At 39.6% G+C, this 20,630-nt stretch overlaps 1 protein-coding gene and 1 pseudogene across 2 annotated transcripts; one reads left to right on the forward strand and one right to left on the reverse strand.

Annotated features, from left to right (window-relative positions):
- Positions 1–1,511: 1,511 nt before the first annotated feature.
- On the forward strand, positions 1,512–2,843 carry LOC116186980 (HVA22-like protein e). Of its 2 annotated transcripts, XM_031515543.1 has the most exons (5): positions 1,512–1,605; positions 1,699–1,809; positions 1,996–2,022; positions 2,178–2,297; positions 2,554–2,843. In XM_031515543.1, the coding sequence occupies exons 2-5, from the start codon at positions 1,763–1,765 to the stop codon at positions 2,699–2,701; spliced, it is 342 nt and encodes a 113-aa protein (XP_031371403.1). In that variant the 5' UTR covers positions 1,512–1,605; positions 1,699–1,762; the 3' UTR covers positions 2,702–2,843. The 2 variants fall into 2 exon arrangements, with proteins under 2 accessions (XP_031371403.1, XP_031371404.1); XM_031515544.1 differs by lacking the exon at positions 1,512–1,605 and having other exon boundaries at positions 1,623–1,809.
- Positions 2,824–5,250, reverse strand: LOC116188912 (annotated as a pseudogene).
- Between the last annotated feature and the right edge of the window lie 15,380 nt (positions 5,251–20,630).

Here is a 20,630-nt window from a genome sequence, read left to right on the forward strand (position 1 = left end):
CTTTCACTCTCTCTTAGAATTGTTATGTTTGTAATATCTCTTCAATAGAATATATAATTTTTATTATATTTTTCATCTACATTAATTATATTTTTATAAATGTTGATTTCCTAATTCTTTGTCATAAAAAGTAATGTATATCAAGATCTCGTGCAATGCAGGGGTAGAAGACTAGTGTGTGTGTGTGTATATATATATATATATATAAAGTTGACTAGAAACTAATAAATCGTAAATTATTAATTTGTTATGGTCAAATTATGACAATTTTAAAATTAAATTAATGTAAATATTTATATAATTAATTCATATAAACATAATTACATCTATTTCAACATGTAATTCTACAATAAGTAGAATTATAAGTATCTACTCAGTTAATTAATACGAGCATATTTTACATAGATAATATTCGGTATGATAAGTAAATTCTTTTAAACAAAAAATTAGAACATAAATTCATATAAATATAATCGTATATATAATTTAATATATACAAAAATAATTATAAAAATAAAAAATTTACAGGATAAGTAGAAGTATATATATTTACCCAATTAATTAATATAAGAATCTTTTACATAGATAATAATTTTCAATATGATAAATAAATTCTTCCAATGAGATAATTAATTTTCAAACTATTTAAACTAATATGTGTATTTTATGCAAATTGAGGAGAAGTTTAGAGGAAATTCGGAGAGAAGCTTTTTCATCAACCTACAATTTATGTACATCAATCTACCTATATAAACACATATATTCTATTAACTTTCAATTCTAATGACTAATTTGAAAATATTATAAAATTCATAATTATTATTAAAATATATAATCTTAAAAGCAATCATATTAATTAGAATTATGTTGCCTATACCTTAAAATTAAACTATAAAATTTTAAATAAATCTCTCTTAAAATTAACCTGTGTAAAACACAGATAAGAAAACTAGTATTACTATATATAATATAGATATAGATCGATGGTAATTTAAATGAAGGTTTTTTCTTTTATGATGGGGACGATTAGTTAGTTGGAGAAGCCTTGAGGTTTAGGGAAAGAACAAAACAATCCAGTTTGGATGATATCAGGTTTAATCAGTTAGCACGCACACGAAGAAAGTAATATGGGCCCAGAGGAGAAAAAACTAGCTACCTTAGCGACATCCTCTTTTCGATGGGAGAGGGAGCCATCAACAATATGCAAAATGCGAAGAGACGAGCAAGGAAATGTAGTCTATACATACACGTTTTCACTTGATAATTTTGAGATTTTATGTTTGATTTATTATGATGAGATTACGTGTACTCTTTTATTATATTTTAATTTTTTTATATTAAATTCATGTGTTTTCTTTTGTAATTGAAAAAAAAAAAACAAACAACATGCAAAGATGTCAGACAGATGCTTGTCTTGGGACAACACATTTAAGGCAGAATCTAATACTCCATCCATCATCTCACCAGATCATCAATTATTACCTAAAAGTACCTCTATCGTCTCGTCTCATCTCATGCATATATATATATATAAATAGATACAAACATGTGCCTGCCTGCCTGCCTGCTTACACATATAAATTGAGGGAATTAGCTGCAAGACATGTATGTATACTCCATCCTCATTTATTTGTTTGGTTTCGGTCGCCAGTACTATTAACTCTTTCATTATTTGTTGTGTGCAAATCTTCCATTCAGCGCCTCGTAAGGTTTATAACCAAATCATCAGAGAAGGCCAACATTAGCTAGCAGGGGATCGATCATGGGCCACTTGTGGACATTCATCACGAAAATGCATTCACTTGCCGGGTAAGTATATATTACAATCGTCGTATTAAGCTGCAGCTAGCTCGCTATAGCATGCCCGCCGGCCATATTAATTGATCATGGGCCTCCTGATCCGATCCTATTATTACTTTCTAGCATGCATAGACTTTATATCATCATAATCATTATTTTGTTCTTAACTTTGGACAAAATTAATTCTTGCTGCAGGCCTGCGTTGATGCTGCTTTATCCCATGTAAGGATCTATTTTGAATTCACACCTACCTATAGATGTAGAGAATATCATGATTAACTAAATTAGTTCTATTTCTACCAGCGATATATATGTCCTTATTGTCATATATATGTATATATATTCACACACACGTATATGTATGCATTGTGTTGTAGATATGCGTCGGTGATGGCCATAGAGACATCAAAGATCGAAGATGAGCAATGGCTTCCTTATTGGATCTTTTACTCCTTCCTCACCCTTGTGGAAATGTTACTCCGCCCTCTTCTCCAGTGGTACGTTTATACAATATCATATTGCAATCCATCGCTATAATTCATATATATATATATATATATATATATACACAATATTCAAACACCCAATCAACACAATCATCAATAGACCGACATTAATCGCAATCCTTTTTTTCTCTGGTTTCTTTCCATAACTAATATAGCATCGCAGTAGCTACTTTCTAATTTTCAATGATATGTATATATTTATAGAAAGTTAATAAATTGTTTACGAAATTAATTTATTTAATTGCAGGATACCCATATGGTACGACCTGAAGTTAGTGTTGGTGGCATGGTTGGTTCTTCCCCGGTTCAAAGGGGCAGCATTCCTGTACCAGAAGCTCGTTAGAGAGCAACTCATGAAGCACGCAGAAGTTGTCATGAAACGCAAAGTCCATTAATTCCAATGATTCACAGACTACATACAACTTTTATTTAACATACGCGCGCGGGTGCGTACAGACCATCTGAGCTAGCTATTCTCCATATACGTAGTACTGCACTGTTCCGTAACATATGTTGATGACAGCAATATATAATTACATTTATTAAGCATTATATATTATAAGAAAAACGCATACATATATGGCAGCAGCATGCAGTAGCTAGCTGTAGCTGCAGCTGGCTAAGTAATTAATTAATCATCAAGTCAGAACCTTTATTAGCAAGAAGATCAGGGAACTGGACAGAGGTGGGATACAAGTACTGCTTGAGACCACTCCAGTCCAATATCTTCTTACTGATCGCATTCCTATCGGGATCCTCCTCCTCTGCCATCAACCCCGACACCAGGAGCAGCCTATTAGCTCATTCCAGGATCTCCGGACAGAACACCTTCCAGTACATGGATGCCTTGATCCAACCCGGTTCCGATAAGTAGCCGTGTCCCCTGCATGCCCCGTTCACGATCTTCTCAGCCACCACTTTCACCGACCTGATTGGCAATAAGCTTACTTCAACCTGCCACACACAACCCCAAAAGACGTTCACAAAAATTAATGATACACTAAACCCTTCTTAATTAAGTACTGATTTATTTATATATATTAACACCAGTCTGAAGATCGACAGCTCGCTCTAGGATAGGATTCTATAAATAATTGGTTCACATCTCTTAACTCAGGATCCAATATCATTACTCCATCCTTTGATCAAAACTTCCCCTGTGTCATCTCCGACTCAATCAAACCGGGTGTCACAATCGTTATGCTGACATCCAATCAAAGTTCGGTCCTCAACGTCTCGTAGAAGGTAACTCCAGCTGCTTTGCTTGCCTGAATATATACCAGAACACACAGTAAGTTAAAGTTATTTAGTACATACTCGCTTCAGTTATTCTCGATCTCCCGTATCCATATAACTGGCAGTAACTAACTAATAAATTAAAGTACCGACGATGTATGAACACATAGAAAAGGAGATCAGGAACTGATGAGTGCTGCTAATTAATTACATACGGAGTAGAAGCTGAGTCTGGGCACAGTGCAACTATGAAGCAGCGGAGGCTACAGCCACGATCTTGCCCCTGCTCTGCGTCAGGTGGGGAATGGCAAAGTAGGAGCTATACGCAGAACCCCAGAAATTTACGTCCTTTTAATATTCATATGTGAATGAAGTACATGTGAGTCAGTGACATCATGCAGGCAGGCAACACTTGAAAAACAGCCATTCAATTCATGTTATGTATGAAATATTGTAATGCTAATGTAAACCCCTGAAAACAGTTTCATCAAAAAAAGGAAAAAAAAAAGAAAAGAAAAAGAAAATAAGAAAAGAAGGCACAAATAATACTCTACCATCGTCTGGCCCAGCCGGGAGTACAGGCATGCAATAAATCGCGAGTCTGGGCGAGCAGGCAGTCATTTGGAAAGAAGATATTACAGGAATCAGAGTGCGCAGGAGAACAGAACAGATTAAAACCAGTACCATAGATAGTAATATCATGGCAGTCCTCGAACCAAGAAACCAGTGCAATCCCCGCGTTGTTAACCAGATGATCCACTTGTGATGACAGAGAAGGAGAACCATTATGTGAAATCTTAAAACGGCTCGCTTAACTCAAGTGCTTAATTTCATTCCCGTAAGCTGTGGTGGGGTTATATATAATATAGAATATAATATGCATACATAATACATATGTGTGTGTGTACTTACGCCATCCGAAGTGGCTCACAGTCTCATCAACAAACCGCTGGCAATCATCTACCTTGGAGACGTCTGCTCTGATGATTATCACGTCGGGGGAGCCGAGCTGGTACACGCTGTTAGCCACTTCCACGAGCTGACTCTCCTTCCTCGCCACAAGCGCCAGACAAGCCCCGCTCGATGCGTACACGTAAGCGAGATGCTTTGTTATCTTGCACCGAAAAAATGAAATATTAAATATATAGCATGAAATATCAGCAGGCATAGAAGAAAATAAAAGTTATAACTCGATCGCATTAATTGAAATAATATTATTCCAAACTGTGTGTATAAATATTATTAATCAAACTTAATTTGGAGACAAAAGAATTAGTCATGGATCGGTCGTTGCACCTCCCCGATGCCAGAGGAGCTCCGGTGATGAGGACGACTTTTCCAGCGACGTTCTCGCTGAATAAGGAATTAATCAAGGCGAGGAGGGACTTGAAGAAGAGGTAGGGTGGGAGGAGGAAGAGGAGGGTTGCTATAGAAGGAGGAGGAATTACAAGGTTCAAAACCTTGTGGATCAAATCGGCCATATTATAATTAATAACAATGTGATGTAACTCTTGATTTCGAATCACGGTAAATGAAGCTAGCTTAGCTACCTAGCTAGCGGAGGGAGGGATGGTTTTGGAATTGTTGGATCAATGCGGATAGCAGGAGAAAGGGGGAAACAGCTCGCTAAGCTATTAGCTGGTGGTGGTAGGGAGTAATGGGGAGCTAGCGAGCAAAATTTCACGTTATGTATTGTATTGTATATACTGTATGATGATGATATATATGTTCTTCGTTTCAACGCCCACCGCCCACAAAGAAAGGGATAGAGCAGAAGGAAATGATGCCACGTTAGGCATCACTCTGCATGCATTGAGAGCTTTCCTCCGTTTGACAGCAAAATGAAGGCATTTTTGTGTTTCTCTCTCTCTCTCTTTAGGTTGAGGGAGGTCATAACGTTAGTAAATGGATAGAAAATGAAATAAAATAAAATAAAATATATATGTTTCATAGGTAAGGATTAAACTTAGGACAGTCGATGCCGTATTATTAATTAATAAAGTGTTTATCGCAATATTTGACAATTTGAAAAAGCATATTTATTGTCAAAAGAATGTATAGTGTATTGTAACTTTCACATGCTGACCTTAAGATCCCATGTTCAATACCAAGTGAGACTATCAATATCTATTTATTAATTATTTAGGATTTCTCTTTAATTGTACTAGGCATTTAGCCTCTTTTGTAACTGAAAAAAAAGTATATTATTATTATTATTATTATTATTTAAAAAATGTGTTTATCCATCAACATTTTCTTTGTTTTCTATTAGATTGCGAAGGAAGAATAATATTAACTAATAAAATAAAACACAAAGTCCATCCGGGACAGTAATAATCAAATTAAGGATGAAATGTGATATCAATTGTCAATTATAATATATAAAAACCGGAGCGCATAGATGATGAAGTGCCACATAAGTGCAATTACAAACCCTCATCTCTATGTTGCACTAAATCTCTCGATTTCGGTTCAATGAACCTACATAACGTTTTGCTTGTGCCATATTCGACGTATTTTAGTAACGTGTCCATATCCATTGCATGTAATAGTATTTAATTAAATTTCTTGAAAATTTAAAATTTTTCTCGATAAATGGAAAGAACTCCTCGATTTATTTGAAATTGTTCGAGTTCAGCATGTCATATGTCTATAAATACATGACACGGAAACTTAGGTCTTCACTAATGAAGTTGCTTCGTTTCCTATCGAACCAACCTTGTTATTCGCATTTCCACTAGACTAGATTAAGCATTTGTTTACACTCATGGTTTCTATTAGTTTTAGGATCTATTTGACAAAATACATAGTTTTTAACATACTTTTTCTTCATATTTAAATTTTATTTGTATGTCATATGAGTTAATTATGTACTTTCGATCCTACAGAAATTGACAAAAACTAGTTGATCAACTAGTTAGGAATAAAAAGAAATTTCTATAAAGAATCATCAGAAAATGACACACATAAATAATAATGGCAATGGTCTTATTGAATTAAATAAAGAGTGAACTATCATTTTGATTCATGAGGTTTCCCACGATTATCAATTTGGTCAACCAAGAAATTTTACTGCCAATATAGTCCACGGACTTCAATTCCATCTTTCAAAATAGTTCGATGTAAAATGTGACTGATGAAAATCTTATGTCACGTCCTACGTGGCTTAACACCATCAGAAGAACTAATAAAAAACCCATTGGACCAAAATGACGTAATATTAAGCCATTTTTGGGTTTATATTTTTTTTACTTATTAAAAAAAGAAAAAAAGAATAAAGAAGATGGAAAGTGGGAGTTTGGGTGGGGCTTGACTCCCATGTCGGCAACCTCCTACCCGGGCAAGGTCATCGGAGGCGTTAGGAAGTCTCCGGCGACCTCACCATGGGTGAAAGTCACCGACAGGGAGAGCTTGGGTGGGGCTCTTCTCCATTCGCTCTCCTATCAAAGGGAGTTAGAACAAGAGGGAGTTCCAGTGGCACTCGTTCTCCCTCGTAAAAAAAAATATAAAATAAAAATATGACACGCTTTCGGACAACGTGATCCAAAATGACGTTGTATTATATAATTTGTTCTAAAAATGAATATTTTCATTTTTCTAAAGAAAAAGGAAATAGGGAGATCCCTACCAGAGCTTCCTTGTCTATTCACTGTCCTTCGAAAAGATAAGGAACAAAGGGGGAGCTCATCCGCCGATGATCTCCTCACAAAGTGAGGTAACCGGAGGCTATTGTCACTTTCGGCGACCTCATCTTATAGGGAGATAGTGAGCCGGGGAGCCCCATTTGAACTACCCCCATTCATAAAGAGAGAGGGACAAAAGAGGGGGAAGTTGGGTGCGGGCTTCCCCGCCAGCGACCTCCCACCTGGACTCCCACCTGGACTGGGCTGCACTCAAGCTCTCATATCTCTCACGTTTTTCTTTTTTCAATAATTAAAAAATATTCATCATAAAAAAATCAATAATACATTGTTTTGATCCAATGGTTGTTTTTTTATGAATTTTTCTGACCACATTAAGAAATGTAAGATGATAGTAAAATTTCTGTAAGTCACATTTAAATTGTGACCATTTTGACGAATGGAATTGAAGTTCAAGGACTATATTGATGGCAAAATTTTTTGGATAACCAATTTGACTGTCACGATAAACCTCATTTACCAAAATCATGTTTTACTCTTAAACTAGAGAGTTCAGCCCGTGTAGATGCACATGCCATGTATTTTAAAGCCCATGGGTTAGACACCTAAACATGTATGGCCCTAAAGCCCGAGCTTTTTTTTTTTTTGGATCGACAAGTCAATGAATATTCATTGATGACAAAAACGGATACGGGGAAAATGTCCAAGATGGTACATTATAGAGCTCGAAAATACAAATACCCCCTAGATAACTGCAGAAGAGGATAAAAACGGCAAAAACACATCGAATAAGTATTGATACAATTGCAGAGATCAATCCAGTTGTTGTATTCGTTCTCAATCTCCTAAGCGGAACTATATACAGACCCTAGTGAAAAACGGGAAGTAGAGCATAAGCGCAATCCATATAAAGACTGTCACTGTTGGGGGAACAAAGAATTAGAGCCAGGGGAGTCTTGGACCGGTATCCCGCGCAGGAACCTTTCACAGATGGTACCCATAGGCGAATCAATCAACCGATTCCTGGACAGCCCCATTCCTCGACAATCAAATCAATTCAGCAATGTTATTCAATCAGTTCAAACCAGCGGTCAAACTAATCTAATCAGCCAAACTATCAAACTAAAGAAGCACAGCTTCGTTGATCGGCTCAAACCGGTGACTGTTGTCGAGCGTTGAAACCAGTAAATCCTAAACGGCCAAGCCATAGACATTCAAATCAATTCAGCTACGTTCCTATGATAGGCTCAAACCAGTGGCAACCTAACTAATCAGAAATCAGTCAAACCATCGAATCATAGTACTTAGCTTCTTTGATCGATTCAAACCAGACACGTCGTCAAGGAGCCGAAACCTGCAATAAACCAACATAAAAGGGCATGGCCACAAAAGGTCGGAGTTGCAGGCGGTTGGTACAATCGACTAACCCAAGAGTGTGATCCTTTTTGGTGGAGGGCGAGGATTCCATCGCGTTGCCAGGGGCGGGCTTCCACAGAGAAGAAATCGACGTCTGGGGGGGGGAACTGTTACGGGTTAAAAGAGGGCAAAGGAGTCGATTGTAATAAAAGAGGAATTGCGGGGTCAAATTATAAGAAAAGAAGAGTGAGAGACGAGAATATAACAAATAGGAGAGTAGGGGTATATTTCATAAGTCTGAAGAAGTTAGTTACAGAGAAGCAAGAATAGCGTGAGTCAGTAATTCCTAGTATAAAGGATCACTGATGTAATCACAACTCTATTCAGGAATGAAGAATATTGTTTTCTGGAAATCCTCTGAATTTCTCTGCTTCTCTTCGATCTTCTTTCCCTCTTCTATCTTCTCTTCTTCTCAGCTGTATCTTCATCAGTCTAGTCCATCACAGTTGGTATCAGAGCCACCTCCTGGCACCTATGGGGACACGGGCACAGGAAGTTAGCAAGATGGCCACAGCATTGGAAGAGCAAGATAAGGCAATCATCGAGCTCAAAAGCAGCACAAGCAACACCAATAGCAGGATCGATCAACTGACTGAGATGATCAGTGGACTCGCACTACAGCAGAGTCGCCTGATGCAGCATCTGCAAATTGGTGAGTCGAAATCTGTCTCTCATCAAACTAGTGGATCTGATGTGGGACACTATTCTGCTACTGCCAGAATAGGCAAGCTCGAATTTCCTAGGTTCAGTGGTGAGGGAGTAAGAGAATGGTTGTATAGGTGCGAACAATTTTTCGAAGTAGACATGACTCCTGATGATGTTAAGGTGAAATTGGTGGCTATCCACCTCGAGGGAAGGGCATTACAGTGGCACCAGGCGTATGTGAGGTCACTGGGAGTAGAAGGGAAGGCAGTGATCTGGAGTGAATATGTGACAGCGGTGGTATCGAGGTTTGGTGATTCGGGGTATGAAGACCCTATGGCAGATCTAAAAAACCTTAGACAGGTTGGATTTGTGCAAGACTACATGACGGAATTCGACGCCTTACTGAACAGGGTTACAATCACTGAATCTGATGCTCTTAGCCATTTTCTGGGGGGACTGAAAAGCGAAATCCAGCTACCCATTCGCATGTTTCATCCTACCACACTAACTCAAGCTTATTCCCTAGCCAAACTACAAGAATCAACCTACACAGTCCTACACAAACCAGGCTCTCCCATTCCAAAGCTACATAATCCTTTCACTAGCAACAACCACACACACTCCCCAAGCATTACTACAAATACTCTTAAAAGCAACCCACTTATCACTTCCAGAAACACCATGACCAGCAACTACAAGAACACTGGCAATGGCCTACTGCCACTGCCAAGCCATAATTCCCCACGAAATACACCACCATTACACAACCGCCCCCACAGAACACTGACTCAGAAGGAAATGGATGAGAAAAGGGCTAAGAATCTTTGTTTTTGGTGTGAGGAGAAGTTCGTACCTGGGCACAAATGTTCAAGAAGGCAGGCCTTCCTTATTGAAGTGGAAGCAGTCGAAGAAGATCAAGAAGTGTCAACAGAGGAAGAATTGGAGGAGATTCCACCACCACAGATATCCTTAAATGCTCTCTTGGGCACTCAAAGTTTTCAAACCATGAGGGTGGTGGGTACTGTGGGCAGACGATTGCTACACATTCTGGTGGACTCTGGTAGTACTCACAATTTCCTTAATGAGGAGGTAGGAGGAAGGCTGGGGTGTCTAACTGAGCCTATGCCAATGGTGAAGGTGGCAGTGGCTAATGGTAATGAACTGAATTGTAAAAAAGTGTGCAAGAAGTTCAGGTGGAAGATGCAAGGCAGAGAGTATGAGGCAGATATGCTACTGCTTCCCTTGGAAAGTTACGATATGGTCCTAGGGGTACAGTGGCTATCGACCTTGGGGGATATACTGTGGAATTTCAAGGAATTGCAGATGAAATTTGTGGTAGGAGATGAGGAGAGTATATTACAAGGGAGTAATTCTGAAGAACTCAAGACCATCGGAGAGGAACAAATGGAGAAACTGTTACAAAAAAAGGATCAGCTATCCAGGGTGCAGCTCTGCACGTTGGAATTAACTTGTACCAGCAAGGTGCAAGTCAGCAGCAGTCAGGAAAATAAAAAAACACCTGAACTGGAGTTACTGCTCAGAGAATTTGAAGATGTTTTTAGGGAACCTCAAGGCCTACCTCCCAAAAGGGCACATGATCACAGGATTCCACTCAAAGAAGGGGGTCAGGCAGTAAACATCAGACCCTACAGGTACCCTGCACTACAGAAAGACGTTATTGAGAAGATGACAAGAGAGATGATAGAGTCGGGAATTATACAGTCCAGTCATAGCCCATTCTCATCTCCTGTGGTGTTAGTGAAGAAGAAGGATGGTTCATGGAGGATGTGTGTTGATTACAGGAGTCTCAACAACTTGACTGTTAAAGACAAGTTCCCTATTCCCCTGGTGGAAGAATTACTGGATGAGTTGCATGGGTCCTCAGTCTTTTCAAAAATCGACTTGAGGTCTGGTTACCACCAGATTCGAATGTATGAAAGAGATGTGCATAAGACAGCCTTCCGAACTCATGAGGGACATTATGAGTTTCTGGTTATGCCCTTCGGGCTCACTAATGCACCCTCAACATTCCAGGGTCTGATGAATGAGGTATTCAGACCATATCTCAGAAAATTTGTATTAGTTTTTTTTGATGATATTCTGGTGTTCAGTCAGGATTGGAGAAGACATATGGAACACTTGAGGAAGGTATTCATGCTGCTACGAGAGCACTCCCTCTTTGCAAAGCAATCTAAATGCAATTTTGGGGAGGATAAGGTGGAGTACCTAGGACATTATGTCTCGGCTGCAGGGGTATCAACAGACCCCAGGAAATTAAGGGCAGTACAAGAGTGGCCTTTACCTACTACTGTGAAACAGTTAAGGGGATTCTTGGGTCTCACAGGGTACTATAGGAGGTTTGTGAAGAATTATGGAGGTATAAGTAGACCTCTCACAGATCTTCTCAAGAAGGATTCTTTCAGGTGGAATGAGGCAGCTCAGGAAGCTTTCGAGGAGCTTAAGAAGGCCATGACCTCTACTCCTGTACTAGCTTTACCTGACTTCTCAAGAGAGTTTGTGGTGGAGACAGATGCTTCGGGAATAGGGATTGGGGCTGTGTTGCAGCAAGGGGGGCATCCTATAGCATATATCAGCAAGGTGCTAGCTCCTAAACATCAAGCACTCTCAGTGTATGAAAGAGAACTCTTTGCCATACTCTATGCAGTCAAAAAGTGGAGTCATTATTTGAGTGGAAGACATTTCATCATCAAAACAGATCACCAAAGCTTAAAATACCTCCTGGAACAGAGGCTCAACACCCCTCTCCAACACACATGGCTGGCCAAGCTATTGGGGTATGATTACGAGATAAGCTATAAAAGGGGTAAGGAGAACGTGGCAGCAGACGCACTCTCTCGCATATCAGGACAGGAACTCTGTTCTATGGCACTATCTACGATGTCTACAAGTTTTTTGAGCAGAATTCAAGAAAGTTGGAGCTCGGATCATAAGATGCAACAGCTAATAGTAGCTATAAGGGAAGAATCAAACTCACACCCAAAGTTCACATGGCAGGATGGGCAACTAAGAAGAAATGGGAGACTCGTAGTAGGTAATGACATTTCCTTACAACAGGATATCATTGCAGCTTACCACTCAAGTCCCATAGGAGGGCATTCTGGGGCACAAGCAACTGCTAAGAGAATAGCAAGTCTCATGTACTGGAAGGGACTGTGGAGACAAGTCAGGCAGTTCGTGAGGGAATGTCAGATTTGTCAACAAAACAAGGCAGAACACCTCGCTTACCCTGGTCTCCTCCAACCATTACCTATGCCCAGGTCAGTCTTCACCGACATTACCATGGACTTTATCGAGGGTCTCCCTAAGTCTATGGGGAAGGAAGTAATATTCGTGGTAGTCGACAGGTGCACCAAATACGCCCATTTCATGTCTCTCTCTCACCCCTATTCAGCCTCAACAGTAGCCCAAGCTTTTTTGGACAATGTTTTTAAACTACACGGGATGCCGGAAACTATCGTAAGTGACCGAGACCCTGTGTTTCTGAGCAAGTTTTGGCAGGACTTATTCAGACTTCAAGGGGTGGAGCTGCTAGCATCCACGGCCTACCACCCACAGACAGATGGGCAGTCGGAGGCTGTCAACAAGTGCCTGGAGACCTATTTAAGGTGTATGACCGGAGATAAGCCATCTATGTGGGCTAAATGGATACCCCTGGCAGAGTGGTGGTATAACACTACCTATCACAATTCTACAGGGAGGACACCCTTTGAAGCACTCTACGGGTTTCAACCCCCCTTGAACATGCCCTACTTCCCTCATGACTCAACGGTAGCAGCAGTCGACACATATATGACTGACAGAGAAGGTATGATCAGAACCCTCAAGTTTCATCTAAAAAGGGCACAGGAGAGGATGAAAGTGCAGGCAGACAAGAAAAGAACCGAGAGGGAGTTTTCAATTGGAGATTCCGTATACCTAAAGCTACAACCATACAGACAACATACAGCAGCTAATCGAATATCAGAGAAGCTTTCTCCCCGATTTTATGGCCCTTACGAAATCATGGACAAAATCGGTAAAGTAGCTTACAAATTAAAGTTACCTGCTTCAGCACAGATCCACCCTGTGTTCCACGTCTCGCAATTGAAGAAAGCTATCGGGGTCGCTAATTGTTCAACTGAGCTACCCATATCGGCTGACGACTCAGAAGCTCTAACGATGCAGCCATCTGCAATAATGGAAAGAAGGATGGTGAGAAGAGGAAATAAGGCGGCCGCCCAAGTGCTTGTCCACTGGACCCACACTTCCCCAGCAGAGGCGACCTGGGAGTACGCCGATGAGCTCAGATGGCGATTCCCGTGGTTCGACCTTGAGGGCAAGGGTTTTGAAGGGGAGGGGAATGTTACGGGTTAAAAGAGGGCAAAGGAGTCGATTGTAATAAAAGAGGAATTGCGGGGTCAAATTATAAGAAAAGAAGAGTGAGAGACGAGAATATAACAAATAGGAGAGTAGGGGTATATTTCATAAGTCTGAAGAAGTTAGTTACAGAGAAGCAAGAATAGCGTGAGTCGGTAATTCCTAGTATAAAGGATCACTGATGTAATCACAACTCTATTCAGGAATGAAGAATATTGTTTTCTGGAAATCCTCTGAATTTCTCTGCTTCTCTTCGATCTTCTTTCCCTCTTCTATCTTCTCTTCTTCTCAGCTGTATCTTCATCAGTCTAGTCCATCACAGGAACAGTCGGAATAATCAGACAGACTAGAGATGACGTCGCCGACCGAATCGGAGCAGGGGCAGTCGATATGCTGGGAGCCAATTGGATTGGAGCAAGGGTGGTCGGGCTGCAGATAGTCGGGTCAGGCAGTTCGATCCAAGTCGATGGGGTCCGCCTACCGGGTCGGATCAACCAGCATCTATCGGGTCGAATTTGGTCGACCTCTGCCAGGTCGAGCCGAGGCGGGTCGAAACCAGCCAGCCTCTGTTGGGTCGAACCGAGGAATTGAGGGTTGACTCCCCTCTCCCTTACCGATCTGCTCGGAGCCAGGAGATGGCGCGATCCGGTTGGGGAGCGGGAGACTACTCCATCGAGGGACACCTCCACGCTCCGCCGGAAACGAAGAGGAGGAGGAGTGTCGTCGCAACCTCCGGGACGCTAACAAACACAGTCTCGATCGTATGCGGCTGAGGTCGACCCGTGAAGGAACATGCTGAGGCAGTGGAGACCCGCCCCATGGATGAGCTTCGTAACCCGCGTCGCAGCCATGGCAGAGGACAACCAACCGAGACCCGCGGAGGAGCTCCAGGTACGTCCGGCTAAAAGTTGAGACTGAGGACCGCGACGTCGTGGAGGAGCGAAGGATCTCCTGATCAGAGCCGAGTCACCGACGACGATGCTGCCTCCTTTAGCCATCGTCACATGTCCGGAGAGTAGGAGGAGTAGGGAGGAAAGGGTAAAGGGAGGGGAGCCACCAGGAGCGGAGACAACCAGCAGATAGAGGGAGGCGTCGGATTCCTGATCCCGGTGGCGGTGTGACTGGACGCGCTTGGCCGGAGCCGGACGCGCCGGTGAGGGTGGCTCGACTTAGGGCTTCTACTAAAGAGAGAGTGGGGCTACGCAATTGTCCTCAAAAGTCAAAACTATAGCCCGCGCTCCAACTATGTAACTATAACTTACATAATCTTATATATATATATATATATTTTCAATTTTTTTGGGGTATTATATTTTCTGAATCATCTCTTCCATTGGAATCCTCTCGAAAGAGAGAATCCCTAATTTTGATTAGCTCTATCTTCCTACATCTTCTCCGTTCTCTACGCCCGGCCAGGTTTGCAATGTCAATGGGCTTCCTCTTGCTTCTTCAGCGACTGCTCGTCTGCTCCTCTTGCTTGAGACGTGGAATTCCGCTGAAGTCCTTGCAGGTGGCTCTCCATCAAGTATAGTATAATTCTACCCTGCATGTGATCGATCCTTGAACTTATAATCACGTTACCTCATAGTCATAGGATTATTAGGTGGAATAATTTCTTTCGGTAGAATGCTACATATATTGGACCGGCGTTCTACAAAGAAATGTCAATAGCTGTTGGACAAAAAGAAAATAATAAGCCATAATTGTTCGTGTTTTCCAACACAATAGTAAAGAGTAATTTGTAATTTCTTTGCTGACAATTGCATAATAATAATTTTTATTTTAAGTAAATAGTAATTTCGTCTGAGCTATCATGCTGAATAAATTGTTCTTTTGTTCGTCTATTCATTATACAATGTTGTTACTCTCTTTTATACAATATATACATATATATATATATAACCACTACGACCTTTGTATGTTCATACATGTCGCCAGAAAACAAAATGCCTTGTGAAGTGCTCTCTCCAGCTACTAATACCAGTTCCTTTTTTCACATTCATGAGCAACCTTCTTAATATAATTTGAAGGTGTCCACGCTTGGATCCATAAAAGAACTACTGACAATTGAAAATGTTTCAGTTAGTAGACATATACATGAATATTAAAGGTTGGAGCTGGAGCTTCATTTCTCTGTAAAGCTGTTCTTTCTCACAATTTTTGGTGATTTTCTTGCTAATGCTAAGTTACATGCTTCTGTTAGCAGCAAAAATTTGAAGATACCGCTTCAAATCTTCTTCATAGACACTGCAAAAGAAAACAACAATCATGTAAGTTAACCCACTAAAATTTTCTCGTCAGGCAGTATCATCATGAATGAAATAATAACAAATAAAATTTAGAAAGAGAAGAATTTATAAAATCCCTCTCAGCCACGACCCACGTTTCTGTTTTTTCCTATTAGCACATGTGGCAACTTAGCTAAGCCAGAGAAAACAGTGATATGCCATATATTGACTTACGCGCCTTTGTTTGCTGAGGGAAGATTGGAAAGACAGGTTAAATTTCTCCTGAAACGCTGCAAAGATAAACAACATTCATGCGAGGTAATTACTAACCTGCCAAAAATCATGTAAGCTGCTGCGTCTCTAAATTTCATCCAATATGAAACAAATACATTCACATAATCCACACAGAAAAATTAAGTAAAAAAAATAAATAGAATGCGTAACATATAGTGGTTTTTACGCCTCTTTTTAGTGGTACGGAAATTTTGAAAATAGAGCTCCAATATCTGTGCAAGTTCAGCGAAGAAACGACAATCAGGAAAGCCCGGTAAGGAACATTGTCTCAGGCGGTCCAGTGCTACAAATTACTGAAGTGAAGAACTCACCTTTTTTTTGGCTTCTACTTCCGACGCTATTCTTGATTAATTCAGCTTTTTTGGACTTTGATGGTTGATAATGTACGTTTTTCTCTATATTTGCAGCTCCTCTCGTAACTTACTGCTGGTAAGTCTTCCTCTGCCCGAAGCCTCTTTTTTCTATACATCTCCAAATGTTTAGAGATATGCAAAAGAAAACAACATTTATGACCAACTCTATAATAATTTTCTCTTCTAGGTAGTCCTTTGCAGTAGAATTACAAAAATGAAGAGCTTGGATGTAATTCCCTCAGCCCCAAGCCTCTCCGTGGTTTTCAGACTCTTATGGAATTCTTTATGGTTAAGGCAGAATCCTCAGCTTTTAAGAGGGAAAGGGACATGCACAGGCTATTAAATATTTATAGGGGGTTGAAGAGTTTGATGAGTCGGCTAAGGGGAGGTAAGACTTTCAATGAAGAAGCACGTTTCAAAAACTTTTTTTGTGGACCTTTTGTGTCGTTTTGGTTATTTCCTTCTGCAGATAAGGTCCCTTGTCTCTCTCCCTCCCCTGTCATTAACTTTTACATGGCATCCTTTTTCCTGACGGGAAGTGGCCTGCAATTCTTGAGGATAAGTGAAAGTTTTTTTTTTTTTTTTTTTTTTTGGTTTTTTAGTTCGTTCTTTATTTGTTATTATTTATTAATATAAAAAGGAAAAAGAAAGACCCAGGTTGCTCGAAACTTTGTCCCGTTTGGTTAAAGAAATTTTTTTAACTCTACTTAACTTTATTTTACTTTAACTTCACTTATCTTCAATTTAACAACACAATTATTACTTTTTCTTATTTTTTTAATTTTTTTAATGATTCAATTTAATTTTTAATATTAAATTCTTTCAACTATTCATTATTTTTTTTCACAATTCAACGATATAATCATTATCTTTTCTTAACTATTCGTTATTTTTTCTCATGATTCAACAACACAATTATTACAAATCAATTAAAATAAAAATTCAACTTTATTCAACTCTAAAATCAAATACAACATGTGATTATACGGAGAATGTAAAAAAATGGCTTGTTTGCCTTATTTTGGTTGCAAATTTGGATCCTTCATGAGCTTCCCGAATCGGGCCTGATTCCGGATCAGTGAGGAAATATAGTTCCTGATCATGAAATAAATAATAATGGACTTTCCGGCTCAATTCTTTCAGGCCCATCTTAAACTAATAACACCGAAATACCAAGTTTGCCCTCAATTATCAGTTAAATTTTCCTTCTGCCTACCACTCCCTCCCCCGCGCCGCCCCCATTTCTTTCTCTGCCGACGCAGCCCTGACGCTCTACCTCTGACGGCCAGAGACACCTCAGCTGACCGGAGAAGCCAAATCCGTTCTCGTATTATCCTGATTAGCCTTGGCTAGTGAGTTATGGAAAACCCGATAACATGAGCTTCCGAGAGAAGCAAGAGAGCTCGAGATCCTTTGCCAATGCTCGCCGTGGAGCCCCGACTCCGATCCATGAGGAGTTTTGCCCAGCTCCGAGCCTCCGAAATCCTGTAAGGGTGGTGGTTGAGAAGAAGAATAGGACGGACGGGACCGATGAGAAACAGATTGGAAATCCTGCCTTTCCTTTTCAATTTTTTTTAAATAATTTTATTATATAAGTCTAATTAATGTTATTTTATTTTTGGGAGCATGACAGGAGGAACTCTTGCCATTTGCTACATCTTAATACAAAAAATTAATATAAATATATATAATTTATCAAATATGATATATATACTAAAATAAACAAAATAAGGTATATTGATTGATGGCGTTTTGGTCTTCCCAATCGTTAGTATGTTTGATTCCTCATTTATTTTAAACGCCTACTCTGCACTGCCAAACTATGAAAACCTCTCATTTCCTTGATGGATCTATTCTTTATCAATTCATTTCTCTATAGATTCTATTTCCCATCAATTCTTTTCCTTTCCACCAAACATAATTGCAGATGAGCCAGGTCGCTAATAACCGGAAAGTGGGCTGATTGTTCTTTTGTATTTCGATCCATTAATTCTTCTTTGTAAAAAGCATGTCATTGCCAACTGGGCTTCTAGTTTGATTGGGCCTCTGCGTGCCTGCTTCTTGGATCTGTTTGGAGTTTATTTGAGTAGGCCTAGCCTAGCCCAGTCCGGTGACCGCTATTGAAGGGCATGCTTATGTGGAAAAAAAAAATTATATCAAGTGAACACATAAATAAATAAACAAATAAATAGATAATAATAAATAAAAGAGTAAATAGGCAATTTCATCTTCGACTTTACAAGTTGCATCAATTTCATTCCTGACTTATTTTTTACATCAATTTCGTCCCCGACTTTGCACTTTTACTTCAATTTAGTCCCTGACTTTGCATGGTTATATCAATTTAGTCCCTGACTTTCCGATCACGAGTCCCTGAGTTTTGGCGTTACATTAGATCGATCCCCGGTTACGTCAATCTAGTCCAAGTGGTTAAATGGTAGACGGTGTTACTATTCCATGAATTTGTTCAGGGATTGAATTGATGTAACGACTTGGCAAATTGATGAAACCCCAAAATTAAATGATATTCGTTATATCAGTTACATCCTAAAAACTTGAGGGTATGTTTCAGCTCTCCCAAGACCCAAGACTCAAAAACCCAACAACTTTCATTTATTTTCAAAGATATATTAAATACTTATATTTTCAAAAAAATTCCAGAAAATTACTAAAAATAAGAAATTGAAATAAAAGTTATTAGGCGCAAAAATTAGTAATAATAGAGATCGAAACGTGTCAAGCGAACCTCTCTAATTTGTTGGGCGTGACAAGCACGAACAACATTGGACAGGCTATCGGACCAACTTCGGGAGAGTGTTTCTATTTCCACAAGACTCAAATTTATGTATTTTAGGTGTCTGTGGAAACCTTAAACAATAGGCTACAGTTTAGAATCAAACGGAAGTGAAAAATATGGAGAAAACAGGTCGAAAAACTAGCTCGAATCCTTTGTTCATCATGTCCGTAGCCGATTTTAGAATACGATATTTTTCAAACGACTCAACTAAATTCGATTCTGTAAGATCCTAAAGCATCCTACTAATCTAAGCAATGAAATTATACAGCAATTCTGGTCAAATAACATAGCTACGATGATTTGTCATTAACGAGCCTTCAAGCTTTCTTTCTTTAAAACCTAACGAGCGACACCTCAACTTCCGGAGTTAAGGGTTACCACGTCGCCTACCGCCCCAAAATCAGTCAGATTGAAAGGCAGTAGCCCTCAGCATTGGGAATGGCCAGGCCGCAACAGGGGCGACCACGCCAGTCTCGCGCCATCCGAACAAGGATCTCCCGGTGGTTGCTACCAGTGGGGATTTGGAATTGAATAGTGGGGTTGAGAGGATTTAAGCATTGGTGAAGGGATCTGTTTCTGTTATGACAGTGGGTTTAGTGTATGGTAGTAATCATAATCAAGTGAGATTTGTCCGAAGAAGAAGAATCATAAGGAAATGAAGAGGAAGAAGAGTAAACAAAGACAAATGGATTAAAATATTTTAGTGGGACTAATTTAATATAGCATGGGGATTAAATTGATGTGGTAAGGACCGAATTGATGTCGCATTGGGATCTGATCGATACAACCACCTTACAGAATGACCAAATTGATGCAACAGTAGTCCTAACCGATGTAACTGCGTAAAGTCATGAACTAAATTGATGTAATCGTGCAAAGTCGAGAACCAATTTGATGTAACCGAAAAGTTATGGACTAAATTGATGCAAGAGTACAAAGTTGGGGACGAAATTGATGAAAAAATGCAAAGTCGGGGACGAAATTGATGAAAAAAAAGACATGGACAAAATTGATGCAACTTGTCAAAGTCAGGGACGAAATTGCTTATTTACTCTTAATAAAACTATTAAAAATGGGCACATTCGCATTGCAACACAAGAAAATCCTATATTTCCTTTTCCCCATCCAATCGATCAGGCTCTCTCTCTCTGTTTCGGTTCACCCCCACCCCACCCCAATAAATACAAATACTGGTTTAAGGCTTCTCAATACCATAGCGTTTGATAATGGAGTCGAGTTAAATTCCACTCTAAATATTTATATAAATATTTAAGTGAGATTCTAATAATGGTTATAAAAAAATATGTTTGAGAATTTATTATTAAATTAGAGAATAA

The sequence above is a fragment of the Punica granatum genome, chromosome 8, assembly GCF_007655135.1.
Source record: "Punica granatum isolate Tunisia-2019 chromosome 8, ASM765513v2, whole genome shotgun sequence".
In the NCBI taxonomy this organism is placed as follows: Eukaryota; Viridiplantae; Streptophyta; class Magnoliopsida; order Myrtales; family Lythraceae; genus Punica; species Punica granatum.

Bases quoted from the DNA above. Each gene is read 5' to 3' on its own strand.
- LOC116186980 (XM_031515543.1), top strand. From the start codon at position 1,763: ATGGGCCACTTGTGGACATTCATCACGAAAATGCATTCACTTGCCGG. The intron at 1,810-1,995 runs GTAAGTATATAT...TTCTTGCTGCAG, and splicing joins AAAATGCATTCACTTGCCGG to GCCTGCGTTGATGCTGCTTT. The intron at 2,298-2,553 runs GTACGTTTATAC...ATTTAATTGCAG, and splicing joins CTCCGCCCTCTTCTCCAGTG to GATACCCATATGGTACGACC.